General features: G+C 44.2%; 1 protein-coding gene across 1 annotated transcript in view; it reads left to right on the top strand.

Moving 5' to 3' along the window:
- Positions 1-18,069, top strand: part of LOC310770982 (ATP-binding cassette sub-family A member 2-like) — a gene marked incomplete at both ends in the record, with an annotated part of 103,944 nt that extends 85,875 nt beyond the window's left edge. The window contains 2 exons of the mRNA XM_083663676.1: positions 2,101-2,242; positions 18,001-18,069. Coding sequence (XP_083519802.1) covers positions 2,101-2,242; positions 18,001-18,069 — 211 coding nt within the window. The remainder of the gene's footprint in view (positions 1-2,100; positions 2,243-18,000) is intronic.
- Positions 18,070-18,774: the final 705 nt, after the last annotated feature.

Raw genomic sequence — 18,774 nt, 5'->3', positions numbered from 1 at the left:
GGGCTGGGGTCAGGTAGGGTTAAATAAACAGTTAGGGCTGGGGTCAGGTAGGGTTAAATAAACAGTTAGGGCTGGGGTCAGGTAGGGTTAAATAAACAGTTAGGGCTGGGGTCAGGTAGGGTTAAATAAACAGTTAGGGCTGGGGTCGGGTAGGGTTAAATAAACAATTAGGGCTGGGGTCAGGTAGGGTTAAATAAACAGTTAGGGCTGGGGTCAGGTAGGGTTAAATAAACAATTAGGGCTGGGGTCAGGTAGGGTTAAATAAACAGTTAGGGCTGGGGTCAGGTAGGGTTAAATAAACAATTAGGGCTGGGGTTGGGTAGGGTTAAATAAACAGTTAGGGCTGGGGTCAGGTAGGGTTAAATAAACAATTAGGGCTGGGGTCGGGTAGGGTTAAATAAACAGTTAGGGCTGGGGTCAGGTAGGGTTAAATAAACAGTTAAAGCAGCTACGAGCAACTTTTTCGATTGTTATTAAACAGTATAAATTTAATATCAATGCATCACATCTTACCTCTAATAGTCGACGAGACCAAAGCCGTGTGTATCTGAGATTGCTCCCTTAGGTGATTATTAAGTCTATAGTCTGTCTAAACTCGCGCCAACAGGGGGCTCTCTAGAGCGACCGGACCGGGTAACCCGGAAGTGAAACGCGGAAGTGAAACAAGGAAGTGAAACGCAGCTGCCTTCCAACGCCGTTTGCGCTGCCTAGCAACATAACATAAACAATGTGAACGCCACGCATACTCGCGGGAACATCTCTCGTTATATTCTAACAGGTTTTTGGAAGTTATTTTGTGGTTATGGCCGAAGTGGCTGCTGCAAACCGTTTCATTTCACTTCCTGATCTGCCCTGGCTACAGACACACTAACACTGGCCGATTCACTCGGGGTTCAAGCGAGACTACTCTGCGTTGCTCTCGTCGACTATTAGAGGTAAGATGTGATGCATTGATATTAAATTTATACTGTTTAATAACAATCGAAAAAGTTGCTCGTAGCTGCTTTAAGGCTGGGGTCGGGTAGGGTTAAATAAACAATTAGGGCTGGGGTCAGGTAGGGTTAAATAAACAATTAGGGCTGGGGTCAGGTAGGGTTAAATAAACAGTTAAGGCTGGGGTCGGGTAGGGTTAAATAAACAGTTAAGGCTGGGGTCAGGTAGGGTTAAATAAACAATAGACCCTTCTCATGGGGGCCATTTTGTGTCGAGAAGCCAGGGTAAACACAGGTGCAAGCAAAACACTAATGAGGGTTTCCAAATCCCAATCATGGAAGTTGGAAACCCTCATTAGTGTTTTGCTTGCACCTGTGTTTACCCTGGCTTCTCGACACAAAATGGCCCCCGTGAGAAGGGTCTATTAGGGCTGGGGTCGGGTAGGGTTAAATAAACAATTAGGGCTGGGGTCGGGTAGGGCTCGTTATGGTCACAGAGAATGTGGGCTCTGGGTTCATTTCCAGGCCCGGGCAGACCTCTAGTGTGCAGTAGTGTGTCTGGTCATTTTGGACAAATTAAATATGTAAGGGATAATGTATTGTGAGCCGGTGATTACTGGCGAAATAATGACCGACAGGTGAATGATTGAGCCTGACGCGCAGCGGACGGCTTAATCATTCACCTGAAGGTCATTATTTCCAGTAATCACCGGCTCACTATACATTATCCCCCTTAGAACACGGCCTACAACTAAATCATTCAATAATCTGACAAAAATAATTATTCAAATAGATTTTTTATTAGCGTTTTCAACGACAAAGCGGTTTCATTCGTAATTGGCACACAAGACACCACAGCTGCAACTGGTTGGCCTAATTAGTAGTGTCTGCTGACAAAAGGCTCTTATCAACTGATTAATCCAGGTGTGGCAGAGCAGCGGTCGGTTGTCGAGAAATAATGACCGGTGAATCTTGTTGATTGACCAATCAGAATCGAGTATTCAAGAGAGCCGTGTTCTAAATATATATACCGTATATACTGTGAAGCACTCTATAATGTCAAACTAGATAACTACCAAGGCCAGGTACGAAATCAATAATGTTGTGTGTGTGTGTGCGTGCGTGCGTGCGTGCGTGCGTGCGTGCGTGCGTGTGTGTGTGTGTGTAGCATCCTGAAGGAGCTGTTGCGTGTCCAGCAGAGTATCGGCTACTGCCCACAGTTTGACGCACTGTTTGAAGATCTGACGGCCAGGGAGCACCTGGAGCTTTACACTCGCCTCCGTGGCATTCCCTGGAAGGACCAGGAGAGGGTAGAAAACACACACACACACACCACTCACACACACACACACACACACACCACACACACACACACACACACACACACACACACACACACACACACACACACACACACACACACCACTCACACACACACACACACACACACACACACACACCACTCACTCACACACGCACACGCACACACACACACACATACACCCACCACACACACACCATACACACACACACACACACACACACACACACACCACACACACACACACACACACACACACACACACACCACTCACACACACACACACACACACACACACACACACACCACTCACACACATACACACACATACACACACACCATACACACACACCACTCACACACACACGCACACACGCACACACACACACACACACCACACACACACACACACACACACACACACACACACACACACCCCGCTGAACCTCTTTTAAAGCTGCTCTAGTTAATAGTTGATGTCAAACTACACCTGCAAAGTGGGGCAGTAACACTTTATAAGGGTACATTAATTCACATTTAGTTCATCCTTAATAAGCTACCTGCTTAATGAGCAGTAACTACTAGAGGGCACACTATCTCATGCCTTCTGGTTCTGCCCTTCTTTAACGGGATTCTGGGCCAAAATATTTGACTGGTACTCTAAAGGCCTATAAAATAACCCTGCAGCCGGAGGCAGAACTCGCCATCTTCGGCTGCTCGGAGTCCTCTCTGGACTTCCCTACAGCTGTGCAACAATCTCTGACACTGGGGACAACTGTTGCCAAAAAACAAATTCTGAAGGAATGGAAGTCCTCCTCACCTTCTTTTCACGTGTGGCTGATGGACATGATCTCTGTTGTACACATGGAGAGACTCAGGTCCCTGAGAACCGACTCGCTTAAAAGGTTCTCGGCTATCAGGGACCCGTTTTGGGCCGACTTTGACGAGGTTAACAATGACTAGTGACTGAGGTTGGGGGTAGCGGAGGGCTTGTTCGGTGGGTATCTCATGGACCCCCTGTATGGGATCGCATGCATGTTGTCTCTTGCAAATACATAAGCACCTTATGCGACTGGTAGCACCATGTTGAATGTTGATGTCTGTATTTTTTTTTCTTTTTCTTTTCCTGTGTCTGATCCCGTTTGTCTTGTTCGTTTACTGTTCTATAAAAACTGAAAATAAAATATTGGGGGGGAAAAGCATTAAGTACTGTAACCTTTAATTAACAGCCTTGAATGTAAGCTTTCTCTACCTTTAACTTCAGTGTCTTCATGCCTCAACCCAACCGTCCAGAACACCATTAGATTACGAGACACTAGGGGTTGCATTGACTCGTCGAGACTAGGGATGTAACGATAACCGGTTTTAATGATAACCGTGATAAAATTCCTTATGATAACCATACCCTTTCAAATTTTCATTATCATTAAAACCGTGGTACCGTGATTACAGTGCTTTGAAAAACATGGTAAATACTTTCCATCAACTAAAGTTGGCAACAGTCTCCCAGATGCAAACGTGCAGCCTTGGAGAAATGATTTCAGTGAGTGTATCAATCCTTTTTGGGTCTGAGTTTTCAATATAAAACGTAAAATGATTTCAGTGAGTCTCTCAGTACTTTTTGAACATTTTCAGCAACTTTCTTTACGAATACCGTGATAATACGATAACCGTGATAATTTTGATCACGGTAATCGTGATGTGAAATTTTCATACCGTTACATCTCTAACAAGGATGCCTAAATGAAACTTGTGGGTTCAGCGTAGGTGGAGCTTAGGTTGAGCGTTGCTTCGGCGTCCTGTGTGAACGGGCTGTTAACAGTGTGCTGCCTGCAACATTTGCCTCCAGCCATGTGGCATTAGGACATACTGAAATGAGAGCTTACTAATCTTTGGCCATATGGCTCCTGAAGGGGAGGAGGGTAGAGGGGGAGGGGTGGGATGGGACATGTAGGTCAGCTTGAAACACAGAACAAAGGCTGTTGAACAAATCATTCTTGCCTGAACTGCAATGTAATAAAAAAAAATGACCTCAGAATTATGGCAATATGTGTTCTTCAAATGCAGGTAAATAGGCCAAAGAATAGGCCACGCCTCCCAACCTGTTAGAGCTGCTCCCCGCTAGGGCCCATATATATATATATATATATATATATATGGATATTGTATCAGGGTGGGCATGGCCATCCCTTGGTGGTGCCCCACCTGTTAGTGATATCTAAGTCCTGTGTTGCAAACAGAATGGGCATTCTTATCTTGTGGCCATAGAGGTCTGCTACATGCCACGTTAAGCCCGACTGTGATGCAACTTTTGAAGCCAAACCCGAAATCCAAACGTTCTTATTAACTCATTGGCTGCCAGCCATTTCTGGAAAACGGACGCTCCCAGTGCCAGCCCTTTCAGAGCGTTTTCAGTGATTTCTCAAGACCCACAGAATATTGTGTGATATTACTATGTAAACACAGAACACGCCCAAAAACGATGAGACTCTCTTGTATCATCAGAAAAAAAAAGTTTATTTGTATCATTTTCTGGTTTCACCAGAAACAGATGTTTCAAACTAGAACTGGAGATAATTACCCTTTTGTGAAATGAAGCATTTCAAGCACATCACTGACTCTGAAGCTAATATTTTCTGATGTAGTGACACCTCAAATATCTGAACAGTAATTTCCTTCAATAAAACAGCAAAAACAAAGGAATTTTGATGGCAAAATAATATTTTTTAGCTGCAACCAGCAGCGCTGGCCCCTGCGTGCGCAGACCCTACACCTTCTTGCTGGTCTTGATTTACTGCTGGTGGGCATCAGGTATTCCAGCTTGTGTTTGCCAATCTGTCCATCGAGCCTGCTGTCTGGGTCTGTGTTGTATGGTGCCCTGCGTGCCCCACCCCCCTCAACTGCAAACTCCTCCTCCGTGGGAGTGTCTCTGGTGGCTCTCTGCTGCACGTTTGCTCTGAACTTTCTGCTGCACGTTTCAAAGTGCGCTGCACCCAGCGTCTATTTTCAGAGCGCTCCGCCGTTTTTGTGCGCCGGCTCCCAGCGCTCCCAGCTGAGAATAATTTAACTTTTCAGAAAGACGCTGGTGTCGGGTGCTCCTCTTCTGGCAACTAATCATATGGAGAAACTATCGCAACAGAGACAGAAAGGCTCAATTGTGGGAGCAGATTGGCTGCTGTTCACAGCTAAGGTTACAGCATGCATCGGTTAAAGTTTCCCCATGGCTTCTTCTACTCTTTTTTTCTCATCTTTCTCTAATCCGGAGAGCACTGTCGCCACCTAATGGGTCCGTAAAATAGCTTATACACCTTCAAAACCCCCATATTTTTTACAGGAGATGCATCAGGCTTTGATCCACGTCCCACCGTCAAAAAACGCAATTGACGTCTTTAGACGTCAATGGCAGCCTACGTTACTATTTGAATTGACGTCTTTAGATGTCAATGGCAGCCAATGAGTTAAAAGTCATAGCCTTAGTGCTGGCCTGGCCGGCTTATAACCCACACTTCCTACCGGCGGTAAATGATCATGGATACAGACAGTGGACTAAAGGTGGCATTACAGCCCTTTGTAGAATCATGTCAAATGGGGAAATTGATAGTTTTGAGAACCTAAGCCGATCTTTCGAACTTAACAAGCAGGACTTTTATAGATACTTACAGATTCGTCATTATTTTTTTAATTTTTTAATTTTTTAATTTTTTTCCCCCCCCCGATTTTTTATCCCATTTTATCCCCCATTAGTGCTCATTTGATTTCTCTGTCCTGGTTGCTACTCCATCCTCTGCCGATCTGGGGAGAGCCGAGACTGGCTCCATGCTTCCTCCGAGACATGGGCAGTCAGCCAGCTGCTTCTTTTCACCTGACAGAGGAAGTTTCACCGGTAGGACATAGCATGTGGGAGGTTCACGCTATTCCAACCAGTTCCCCTCCCTCTGAACAGGCGCCCTTAACGACCAGAGGAGGAACCACATTAGCAACCAGGATATTGCATGTTTTTGTGAAGGGGGTTCCTATATGAAGGAAACCCCCGGGAGGCACGGGGAGAACATGCAAACTCCACACAGAAAGGCCCTTTTGACGACCCCACCCGGGCGGTGGGCACTCGAGGACATGCGGACGGGCACGCATTCCTTAAGCGTTCACATCGTCCCAGGTGGGAATCGAACCCACGACCTTCGAGCTGTGAGGCGATAGTGCTTACCACTGCACTACCGTACCTCCCTCGTCATTATTTTCTGAAGGAGGTTAGAGGGCCCGAACCTGTAATTCTCTCAAGATTGATCCACACTTTTATAGAAGCTTATAACGGGGAAGATACAAGAAGAATTATCGGTAAACTGTATAGCGCCATTACATCAATGAATAAAAACTCAACAGATTATGTGAGACAGCGCTGGGAAAAGGATTTGAGTGTGGAAGTACCGGAGGAGGTGTGGCTTCAGGCTTGGGAGGCTCATTGCTCTGTCACGAACTCACTGACCTGGAGAGACTTTGGCTGGAAGAGCCTGATTCACTTTTTTATAACACCAAAACAATTCTTTAGGGATCAGACTATGACGATATGGGTCGAAAACGGGAATAAAACTGTCTATTTACATGGATGAAAAGCATGCTGCCACGTGGCCCCCACGGAGCTCCATTCTAGGACTGGCTTGCACACTATTGATCTCAAAACAACGCCTAAGACGGAAAAAAACGCTGCGGAGAAGAACACTGGGTGAGTCGTCAGATAATAATTACGGTAATGTGAGGAGAGGGCTCCAGGTTAAAAAAAATGAAATTCTCCTTTAAGACAAGCAAACCTGAATTTGATCAGTTTTTTTAATTTTTGCACGTATAGCCTATTCCTAGATTATCATTCAAGAATTTTATTTGGGCATTGCAAAACAGAGGTTTCTCATTCTTAATAGGCTAAAACAGCTGTATTTTAAGAAAGAACAATAAACAGTAGTGCAAACGGTATTTTGATATGGCCTACCGGTAATGCAACTTCGCATCTACTCATTACATTTTCTTTTAACAGTGCAAACAGCACGTTACATATTCTTTTGAATAGAACAAACCTGGCAGTTTAAATCATTAGTGCAAAAACATTTTAGATTTCAGATTAAATCTTCTGAACACAACAAAATGGCATGTTACTACTATAGATTAGATACAATGTAAATAGCTTACTCAATGTGCTGTCGTCAGAGTTTAGTTGAATCTAGTAATGCTGACATCGCTTCTCATTAGTCGTGACTCACAACAATCAATGAGAAGCGCATTCTAGGGTAGTTGGACGTAACATGACACCACACAGGCTGAGGGGCAGAGCAGCTCCAGCAGCTACGGAGTTTCTCACTCAATACAAATAGCCCGTCACTCTTTGCACTGCATTGTTTCTCCAATACGGGACAAAGCGCGTCCCGTATCAGTTCAATACGGAACACGTCTTTTTGTTTACAAATTCCACTATTTGTTCCGTATTTTAAGGGACGGTTGGCAACCCTAGCTGCAGCTGAATAGTGATCACCATGAAGCGATTGTCTCCCAAAAAGTGATTCTTTCTCCACATTTCTTGTGACTAACGTTATGGGAAACGACAGTGTAGTCAGTAAACTAGTGCAACGTTTTGAATGAGTTTTACCGGGCGTGCGCTATGAAGAAGCGTGCTTCTCATTCGGGAGAATATCTCCAGCCACCATTTTCGGGAAGAGCTGGAAAACTTCCGGTTAAAACTTTCAAAATAATGTTACTTAAACAAAAGTAAATAGCTTATTGATGCACGTTGGAAGAGAAAAGGTATTTCGAATGAAGCAGCATCCTTGTATCAAAATCTCGTTGTGATGTTATATGGTGTGAAACTGTGGCTGTAACGCATTACTCAAAATAAATAAGGTTACAATAAGCATTTTATTTTGAAAGCAACAAAGCGGATGATGTACTTGTACATTCTGGCTGACTTGACGCCCGGCCGTGCAGTTGCTGCTGGTTGCTGCCAGATCCACATGACGATGCGTGCGTAGATCTTCTAGACAATTTTTAAAGGGGTGGGGAGTAGGGCTGGGTATCGAGTTTCGATACTTACTTGGCACCGAAATGGAAACATCGATACTAAGGGGTATCGAAGCCTCCCTTGTCAATCGATACCAATTTTCGATACCAAAACAAAACAGCGTCATTGAGCCTATAAGCATGCGACATGCTTGCACGCCGCGCTCTAATACGGCTGGTGATTGGCTGTCATGTAGAGGCATGCAGGAAACGTTACGCCCACTTTAGCCGGTGTGTTTGTTGTGCCAGGCGTGCGGTGCGGATATATTATACAAGAAGTTAGCCACTCAAGCTACTCCTATTGTCCATACTATCAACAGGAAAGACAGATCCTCAACAACAGATTGGAGAGCAATAGTATCAAGCTGGATTTAAAAGCAATATTGCAGTTGAATTCAGGGAATGTGGGATATAGGGATATATTTTCATTTCTAGAAGAAACTGGACTAAGTAAAAGAATATAGTCAGGATAGTGTAGTGTTTTAGGAAACCATTCTGATCCACACTCCATTTCAGAAGGTGGCGGTAATGCACCATAAGTTGTTTGCCAACCGCCATAAAACACTAGAAGAAGAAGAAGAAGCTACTCCTATCCTGGAGTACCATATGGCGAAGATGATGAAAAGCAGGAAAAGAAACAGAAACAACACGGACTGGTTTCCACAGATAAGAGAAATAATTGAGAGGTGGGTCAGCTTACCGCAAGTTAGCGGTTATCAGATCCCTCATTCTGACAAACCATGCATCTGGCTGTGAGTTGTAGCTAGCAGATCGTTTAATTAATTGCCGCCGTAACGTTATGCGCAAGCGGGCATTGTGTATTTTTAGCAACTCGTTAACAAACGCTGACGTCATGATAGTTTGTTGAATGTAAATGCGATTCATTTATATTGATTGGCTAGTCAGTGAATGCATGAAGTGGAGCTGTCTCGTCAGATTTGACAAGAATGACGTTCTGTTGCAGCAGTGAGCATTAAACACTGATCTGCAACACTAGCGTTAATGTTTAATTAATTAGCGTTAACGTTATGTGCAAACGTTATCGCCCATTATGTATTTTTAGCAACTCGTTAACAAACGCTGATGTCATGATAGTTTGTTGAATATAAATGGGATTCACTTTGTGCCATTGGCTATATTGATAGGCTAGTCAATGCTCAACTAGTCTTCCATGCATGAAGTGGAGCCATCTCATCAGTTTGGACAAGAATAGAGTTCTGTTGCATCAGTGAGCATTAAACCCTGATTTGCAACTCTCTGTTTTGCACTGAAAACTATTCCACTGATTTATTTGTTTTACATTTCTTTCCTTTGTAGTACTTCCAATATTTTTTGTAGGGACGGCAATACGTTTAGAGAACTTAAAGTTATGTTAAATACAGTAGGTTTTATTTTTTTCTGCTGTAAAACTTAAGATGGGGGGAAAACTAAAGATTTGTAAAATAATTTCAATGTGTAATGCAGTTTTATTTTTGTTAAAATGGATTTTTCTAAAAATTGGTATCGAAAAAAGTATCGTTCAGGAACCGGTATCGAAATCCAAGTATCGAAATGGTATCGATATCGAAAAATTTTGAACGATACCCAGCCCGGGGGCGAGTACCCGAACAGCAGAAACGTTACTCGAGCTTCAGCACGTGTCACGCTTGGAATAGGCGCATTACTGCTGTGGCTGTAACGCATTACTCAAAATAAATAAGGTTACGTTACAATAAGCGTTTTATTTTGAAAGCAACAAAGCGGATGACGTACTTGTACATTCTGGCTGACTTGACGCCCGTGCAGTTCATGCTTCCAGATCCACATGATGATGCGTGCGTAGATCTTCTAGACCATTTTTAAAGGGGTGGGGAGTGGGGCGAGTACCCGAAGAGCAGAAACGTTACTCGAGTACTGACGTTATGAACGAGTGCTCGAGTACCCGAGTACTCGCGCCCATCCCTAATGTATGTATGTATGTATGTATGTATGTATGTATGTACAGTATGTATGTATGTATGTATGTATGTATCTATCTATCTATCTATCTATCTATCTATCTATCTATCTATCTATCTAAGGCCCTGTTTACACGGCAACGCTCCCTGCATAAAATTGCAAACTTTTTTAGTGCATTCCTTTTACACGGTGATGGCGTTCTTGGGGCATGAAAACGCAAAAAAATGAAAACAGGTCCCAGAGTGGAATTCTTGATAACGCTGCCCCTTACTGTTGCTGTGTAAAGTGGAGAAATGCAATTCAAGTGATGACACAGCCGCCCTTCAACATGGAAGACAATGGTAGGCAATATGAGCATTGAACTAGCCCAATACTATACAGGCTTATGGCACAGGCACAATGAGTCGCATTGACATTCAACAAACGTGATAACGATTTGCTAAAAACACATAATCTGAGTTAAGTGCCCGCTACTAACGTTGCACATAGCCTATTAACTCATTGAGTGCCAGCCACTTTTGGAGAACGGACGCTCCCAGTGCCAGAGTTTCAGAGCGTTTTCAGTGATTTCTCGAGGCCCACAGAATATTGTGTGATATTACTATGTAAACACTGAACACGCACAAAGAACGATGAGACTCTATTCTATCATCTGCAAAAAAAAGTATATTGATCCCATTTTCCGTTCTTTAGTTATGAGCCGGAGAAAATAGCTTGATTCATCCAAAAACAGCAATTTTTTTCTAGAAGCTGAGATAATTGGCCTTTTGTGAAATTAAACATTTCAAGCACATCACTGACTCTGAAGCTTGCTGCTGGTGGGCATCGGATATTCTGGCTTGCGTTTGTCAATCCTGTCCTGCTGCCTGGGTCTGTCTGGGTGTTGCGTGCTGCTCTGCGTGCCCCCCCCCCCGCCCCGCCCCGCCCCGCCTCGCCTCAACTGCACACTCCTCCTCCTGTCTGTGGTGGCTCTCTGCTGAGTTTGCTGTGCGCGACATCCAGCTTTTTTACAGCGTTCCGCGTGTGTTTGTCACCGGCAACGATGCTTCCAGTTGAGAATAATAACAACTCCACGGTGTGGATGTGCGGATGTGCTGTCGCAACCGACACGGAGCGGCTCAATTGTGGGAGCAGATTGGCTGCTGCAGGCACAGCTGCAGTAACGTGCTTCAGCATATCGATGCATACGGATGCGATGCGATTTCCGTTTCCATAACGACTTCTTCTTTGTTTTTTCCTTGCCTTTCTGTTATGTGGAGAGCACTGTCGCCACCTAAGGGTTCTGTAAAATAGGTTATAGACCTCCAATAGCTATAATATTTGTACAGGAGAGGCAGAAGGCTTTGATCGACGCCCCACCGTCAAAAAACGCAATTGACGAACATGTCCGTCCTTGGCACTCTACGTTACTATTTGAAATGACGAACATGTCCGTCCATGGCACTCAATGAGTTAATCACTGTCTCCCGCATTGAATAATTGAAACTCAATTGTGCCCCAATGAAAACTGGTCTTTTTTATGTTGCTTCACTGGGGTTTTATTCTGTAATCCAATCTGGAGCAGTTTATTACCATTGGTGACTTCTGTGTCACTCTATCATTAAATTAATTAAAAGTTTAATCCTACAAAGTTAAATCAAGCCCATTAGAAATAGACAGAATAGAAGAAGCTAAGCATTTTTATCTTCAAATTAAAATTATATAACCATAATTATAACTGGGTCAATAAAAATCAGGGCTACGTCTTAAAATTGACTTTTAGTATAGTTGCCTGTGTTGTCTTCTGTATATTTCGGATCACACACACAAAACGTTGCAACATGCATCAATAAGGCTATTAGTTTATTTAATGACCATTATTTTGTTTTAACCAGAAGCTTCAATGTTATTCTGACTCACTTGATGCTGCTCTGAGATTTCTGCGGCTTCAGTCTGCACGCAAATCGTTATCACAAACGCTGTGTATAAACGTGAAATAAAAGGTGAGAACGCAACGCGAGTTTGCTGTTTTATGCAGACTGTTGTCGTCTAAACATGGCCTAAATTTTGCAGTGTAGGCTCTGTTCTCTATTTACATTTTTGTCCCACTGATGATGTCATAGTGACATCATTGATGATGTCATCATTGATGTCATAAATCACTGATGATGTCATCAGTGATGTCATAAGATGGAAGTTGTGACATCATCAGTGATGTCATTCATCAGTGATGTCATAAGAGCATGTGGTCATCAGGGATGTCATAAGAGCATGTGAGCCCATGTGGCCGAGCTGCGTATGTCAGCTGCATGGCTAGCTCGACGAGCTGCAGGGTGGGCGAGGCTGATAGCGACTAGGAATCGAGCACTTGTGGCGCGTGAGATGGCTAGTTATATAAAAGGGAGCAAGTGGACTGTGTTTTTGTCCCGCTGATGATGTCACAATGTCTATGACATCATCGGTGATGTCATCAGTGACATCATTGTTGACCAAAATGTCATAAGTTGACATCACTGATGATGTCATACACACTGATGATGTCATAGGCATGGTGAAATCAACAGTGATGTAATAGGGATTGTGACATCATCAGTGACAGCGATGTCATCAGTGATGTGAAGTTGAGCAAATGTGTGTTGCACATGTCAATAGAGCAGGTGAGGCCAGGCAGCAGCCAAGCTGCGGGCGGGGCTGCGCAGCGGCTGAGCTGCGTGCATGCGAGCCCGCACAGCGGGCGAGCCTAGGGTTTTGGCCCTAGGCGATCTGTCAGTTCTGTTAAATTTAATGAAACAGAAGTGAAAACAATCCATCAAAATCCACAAATGAAAAATGGAAATAGAAGGCATTTATTTGTCTTTGAGCAGCACCTGTGACTGAGGAGGATTGGGATGTTTTCTGTATGTTTGCCTCAGTCTTCCACAAAGCTTCCCTGGCAGCATTTGCTTTGAGTTAAAGCCCATAGAAATAGCAGAGCCAGATGGCACCACAAAGCCAAACAGTTTATTTGAAGCCCGAGCTGAGAGCTCTGGATAGTAATTTAACTGTGGTCCCATGGTAGCCTGGTTCTGTGTCTATATCTGCCACAGTGAGCGCTCCATAGTTCAGCACAAAAATAAAGGCTCAACCAGATTCCTCCCTTCAGATAGGAGCCTTTATTTGTCAATGGGGCCCATAAACCTTTTCCTCCATTTCCCACTGATTAGCCATAATCTGAAACCTTGTCTTGACAAGCTAACTCAGCAAGCTTAGCTTCAGCAGTAGGGATGGGCATTTTAAGCTATTTAAATACTCGAGTACTCTCCTTATGAATGAGTAATCGGGTACTCGCTCGGGTCTGTGTGGAAACATAAACGGAACCAAAGTTTTCCTATGTTAACACGTTCACTGCCAATGACGTGTTTTTACGTCAAACAAAATCCAACGGTTCACTGCCAATGACGTGTTTTTACGTAAAAAAAAATCATTTTTTTTTTTTTTACGGTGGGACGTCTCCTATACCAGAATTGGAGGTATTGAATGTGTATAATCTATTTTACCGACCCACTGAGTGGCGACATGTCTCTCCACAGTAGAAAGAGGCGAGCCAAAACTGGAGGGAAAAGCGCGAGGAAGCCGTTCTCATACAGTAAAATGGATGGCGAAAACGCTTTCACTTTCGCGCTGATTGCTGGCGGTGCGGGATTGCAAATTTGCATAATAGATTACGGGTGGAACACACTTTGAAACACGCAGCATAAATATGACCAGAATCGCAAAAGCTTCATCAAAGCTCTCAACCAAAACTCCAAGAAACGAGCGAGTCCATCCAGACTTCCTCAAAGAGCGGCCGCGCAGACAGGCACAGCAGCAGCAAAACAGAAACGAGCTTGTGACATGGCCGCTGCAGCCAAGAAGAACACACAAGGAGGGAGGAGTTGGAAGCAGAGGGGGGTTTCCTGCTGTTATGGAGGAAATTACTGTTCAAAACTATTGTTTAGATGTCTGACGTCTTACTGATGCCAAAAATGAATGGTTAAAGTGACTGTTCTATCGAATTTCACAAAAAGCCGTTTATCTCAGAATAATTTTTCTGACGCTGAAACCATGCTGTATTCAACTGCTAATGCTTACATAACTACTAACTCTACAAACTAACTCTTTTAGACAGAGAAAGCACACATTCTATTAGTTCTTTTGAGATATTGTGTGTTCACAAAATCTTAGCAGAAAAGAATCCTCGGGTCTTGAAAGATGAGCCAGAATCCTCAAAAAAACCCTCTGGCAGAACCTACCTACAGTAAAAAAAAAACGGCTGGCAGTGAATGTGTTAAGCAGTTAATTTCACATTAGCCTGTAAGAATATCTAGTATGAGAGCAGTGGTAGGGTTAGGGCGGCGATCCTCAAAGTCCGGACTCCGGTCCGCATCCGGACCGAGACGCCGTCCTATCCGGACCGAGCCCTATAACCTACAAATCATTGATAACTTACATTTTCACGGAGCGTTTCTATTTTAACCGGCACGTGCTTTTACAGTATTTACGGTACTCCTGGTTTATCTGCCAGGAAGCTCACAGACCAATGAATGCGCTGTAAATCATCACACGTGATGCTACTCGGCCAATCAAATAAGCGAATCGTTTCTCTCTGTTGCTTCGAGTGGTGCTGCGAGAGCACACGGACGGAGGGGAGGTGACGCGAGGCGAGAGATAGTAATTTCACATGGTGTGCTCAAAAGAAACCACTCTTACATGTCCATTCATTGTTCTTACGGGCAGATCAAAACCAGTATGTCTCGTGTGAAGTGCGGTGCGATCCTGACCTGTCTATGGAAGCGCCACACATGAGCAAACACACACACACACACACACACACACACACACACACCAGGGCACACTCACTGCCCAACGCAACGGCATGCGAGGTTGATCGTCAGACAGACAGACAGACAGACAGACAGACAGGCAGACAGGCATACAGATAGACAGATAGATAGATAGATAGATAGATAGATAGATAGATAGATAGATAGATAGATAGATAGATAGATAGATAGATAGATAGGGAGCTCACTTCTCTCAAGAGAAAAGGTTGTTTGTTGGCTGAGAGTGTTAAATGTGAAATGGAGTGAAGAAAAGGGGAAACTTATTTATCTTAAATTAAAGCACTTCATTTTAAGATGCACATTTTTCCAAAGCACTCTGTTGTATGTTATTTTTAAATGCATAATTTTACTTGAAATGAGAAAAGATAATTTATTTATTATAGTAGGGTAGTTATGTATAATTAATCCAGTTAAATATGAAAACTGTAAATAAGCATTATTGATGTTTATTTAGATTTAACAGTCAGTTGTTGACTACATACAGACATTGTACCATTAGGCTACTTCAATCATTGAGTTCAATGGCACTGAAATCATAGCGTAAGCTACGTTACAATGGTCCGGACCTTTGCTTGAGGACATTTTCTCTAACTGGACCTCTTTGAATTTTAATTGAGTGCCCCTGGGTTAGGGTATCCTATCTGCTGTGTATGGGGATGTTCACAACGTTAGCATTTTTGCATAGAAAAAACGCTGCTGCCCTGGAGCACTTTTTGTGAGGAGAAATACATGGAGGGGCCGTGGTAAGGATCAAGGATACTTTATTGTCATTCATCATGCCAAACATAATGAGCGAAATGTAGTACTCAGGTCTCAGTACTAAGTAACCTAAAAACTATAGCATAAAAAATATAACTATTAGGGATTAAGAATAAATACCTAAAACCAAAACAGCTCTATTAAGTTACATTAAAATAAATAAAATCTAAAGTACAACCAGCTAAAACAACAATGGACAGCAATAATGGACAGCAATAAAAACATACTAAAAAAGACTAAAAACAACAACAACTAAAAGACTAAAGGGAAGTAAAAGACAGCAGCAATGGGGTAGCAGCATGATAAATCTCTCAAAAAGTGCATTATTTTAGAGTTCATCTGTTTAAAGTGCAGTAATCACAGGCAGAGTCGAACAGTTCAACAGTCTGACAGCATCCAGGAGAAAGCTGTTCCTCAGCCTGGTGGTTTTTGCCCGGATGCTGCGCAGCCTCCTGGCCGAGGGGAGAGGGACAAACAGTTAATGTGCAGGGTGGGTGGAGTCTTGCATGATGCAGAGGGCTCTGTCTCTGCATCTGCTGCTATCCACCTTATTTTTGGCAGCCATTTTGCCTTACATTAACTCATTGAGTGCCAGCCACTTTTGGAGAACGGATGCTCCCAGTGCCAGAGTTTCAGAGCGTTTTCAGTGATTTCTCGAGGCCCACAGAATATTGTGTGATATTACTATGTAAACACTGAACACGCACAAAGAACGATGAGACTCTATTCTATCATCTGCAAAAAAAAGTTTATTGATCCCATTTTCCGTTCTTTAGTTATGAGCCGGAGAAGATAGGCTGTTTTGAGCAAAAAGACACTTTTCAAATTAGAAGCTGAGTTATTCCGCCTTTTGTGAAATGCAGCATTTCAAGCACATTCACAGTCATCTGGTGGGCATCGGATATTCTGGCTTGCGTTTGTCAATCCTGTCCTGCTGCCTGGGTCTGACTGGGTGTTGCGCGCTGCTCTGCGTGCCCCCCACCCCCCCCGCCCCGCCCCGCCCCGCCCCGCCTCGCCTCGCCTCGCCTCAACTGCACACTCCTCCTCCTGTCTGTGGTGGCTCTCTGCTGAGTTTGCTGTGCGCACAGTGAAGGGACATCGACATCCTGCTTTTTTACAGCGTTCCGCGTGTGTTTGTCACCGGCAACGATGCTTCCAGTTGAGAATAATAACAACTCCACGGTGTGGATGTGCGGATGTGCTGTCCGGCTCAATTGTGGGAGCAGATTGGCTGCTGCAGGCACAGCTGCAGTAACGTGCTTCAGCATATCGATGCATACGGATGCGATGCGATTTCCGTTTCCATAACGACTTCTTCTTTGTTTTTTCCTTGCCTTTCTGTTATGTGGAGAGCACTGTCGCCACCTAAGGGTTCTGTAAAATAGGTTAGACACATCCAATAGCTATAATATTTGTACATCAGAGGCAGAAGGCTTTGATCGACGCCCCACCGTCAAAAAACGCAATTGACGAACATGTCCGTCCTTGGCACTCTACGCTACTATTTGAAATGACGAACATGTCCGTCCTTGGCACTCAATGAGTTAAGTATGGGTTCTATTTCCGGTGTAACCAATTTAGATAACCCCCCAGCCCCGACAAAAAAAGCGTCTATGAGGATTTTACCCTTTTACAGCAGAGCCATTCTGCTCTACAGCCGTGTCGTTCGGGTGCTGGGATAACGTAATGCATTGTGGGTAGTCGGCTACTACTGTGGCTAATGTTAGCGCCTAGCTAGCTATGTTACATGACAGTAAAACGCCACCAAATTGATTTAACTTTTAACCATTTCGAGTAACACACATTTCGAGTTTCCATACGGACCTCCAGCGTTGGTTAGTTGTTTATAACGTGACTATATTTATAACTTTTATAACGGACTCCAGCTTCCGGTTTATAATTCGGGTCTGCAGCCAGAGTATAACAAAGGAAATGGCAAGCGGCAACAATGAGTCACGTTAAACCGGACCTTGTACCCATGGTTCTTTTTTTACAGTGGGGCATTCAAAAATAAGGTGGATAGATGTCTGACAGGGGTGATAAGCTGCAGCCGATGGTCCTCTGAGAGGAGTTGACCACCCGCTGCAGCGCCTGCTTCTCTGCCACCGTGCAGCTGCTATACCACACGGTGATGCATGGTGTCAGTGTGCTCTCCACCACACACCTGTAGAAGGAGCTGAGGATGTTGGAGTTCAGCCCCGCCCTTTTCAGCTTCCTTAAGAAGTACAGCCACTGGTGAGCTTTTTTGATGATGCTTGTGGTGTTGTCCTGCCAGGTGAGTGTGCTGGAGATGTATATCCCTCATTTGTGTGTGTATCCCTTCAAGACCGCGAACCGCGTGACGTGGTTCGCAGTCTTATTTTCTTAATTTCCACCCCCCCCCGATTTTTTTATCCCATTTTTATCCCCCGTTTTAGTGCTCATTTGAATTACTCAATCCTGGTTGCTACTCCATCCTCTGCCGATCTGGGGAGAGCCGAGACTGATTCCATGCATCCTCCGAGACATGGGCAGTCAAGTCAGCCGCTTCTTTTCACCTGCCCGAGGAAGCTTCACCGGTAGGACATAGCACGTGGGAGGTTCACGCTATTCCAACCAGTTCCCCTCCCTCTGAACAGGCACCCTTAACGATCAGAGGAGGAACCATATAAGCAACAAGGATGTTGCATGTTTTTGTGAAGGGGGTTCCTATATGAAGGAGACCCCCGGGAGGCACGGGGAGAACATGCAAACTCCACACAGAAAGGCCATTTTGCCGACCCCACCCGGGTGGTGGGCACTCAAGGACATGCGGACGGGCACGCATTCCTTCAGTGTTCACATCGGCCCAGGTGGGAATCGAACCCACGACCTTCGAGCTGTGAGGCGATAGTGCTTACCACTGCAACACCGTACCTCCTGTGGTTCACAGTCTTAAAGGGATGCATCAGGTATCAATGGGTTA

The sequence above is a fragment of the Poromitra crassiceps genome (assembly GCF_964638095.1).
Source record: "Poromitra crassiceps genome assembly, contig: HAP1_SCAFFOLD_287, whole genome shotgun sequence".
Taxonomy (NCBI): Eukaryota; Metazoa; Chordata; class Actinopteri; order Beryciformes; family Melamphaidae; genus Poromitra; species Poromitra crassiceps.
Note: the sequence above shows the minus strand (reverse complement) of the source record. Positions and strands in the feature narration are given on the sequence as shown.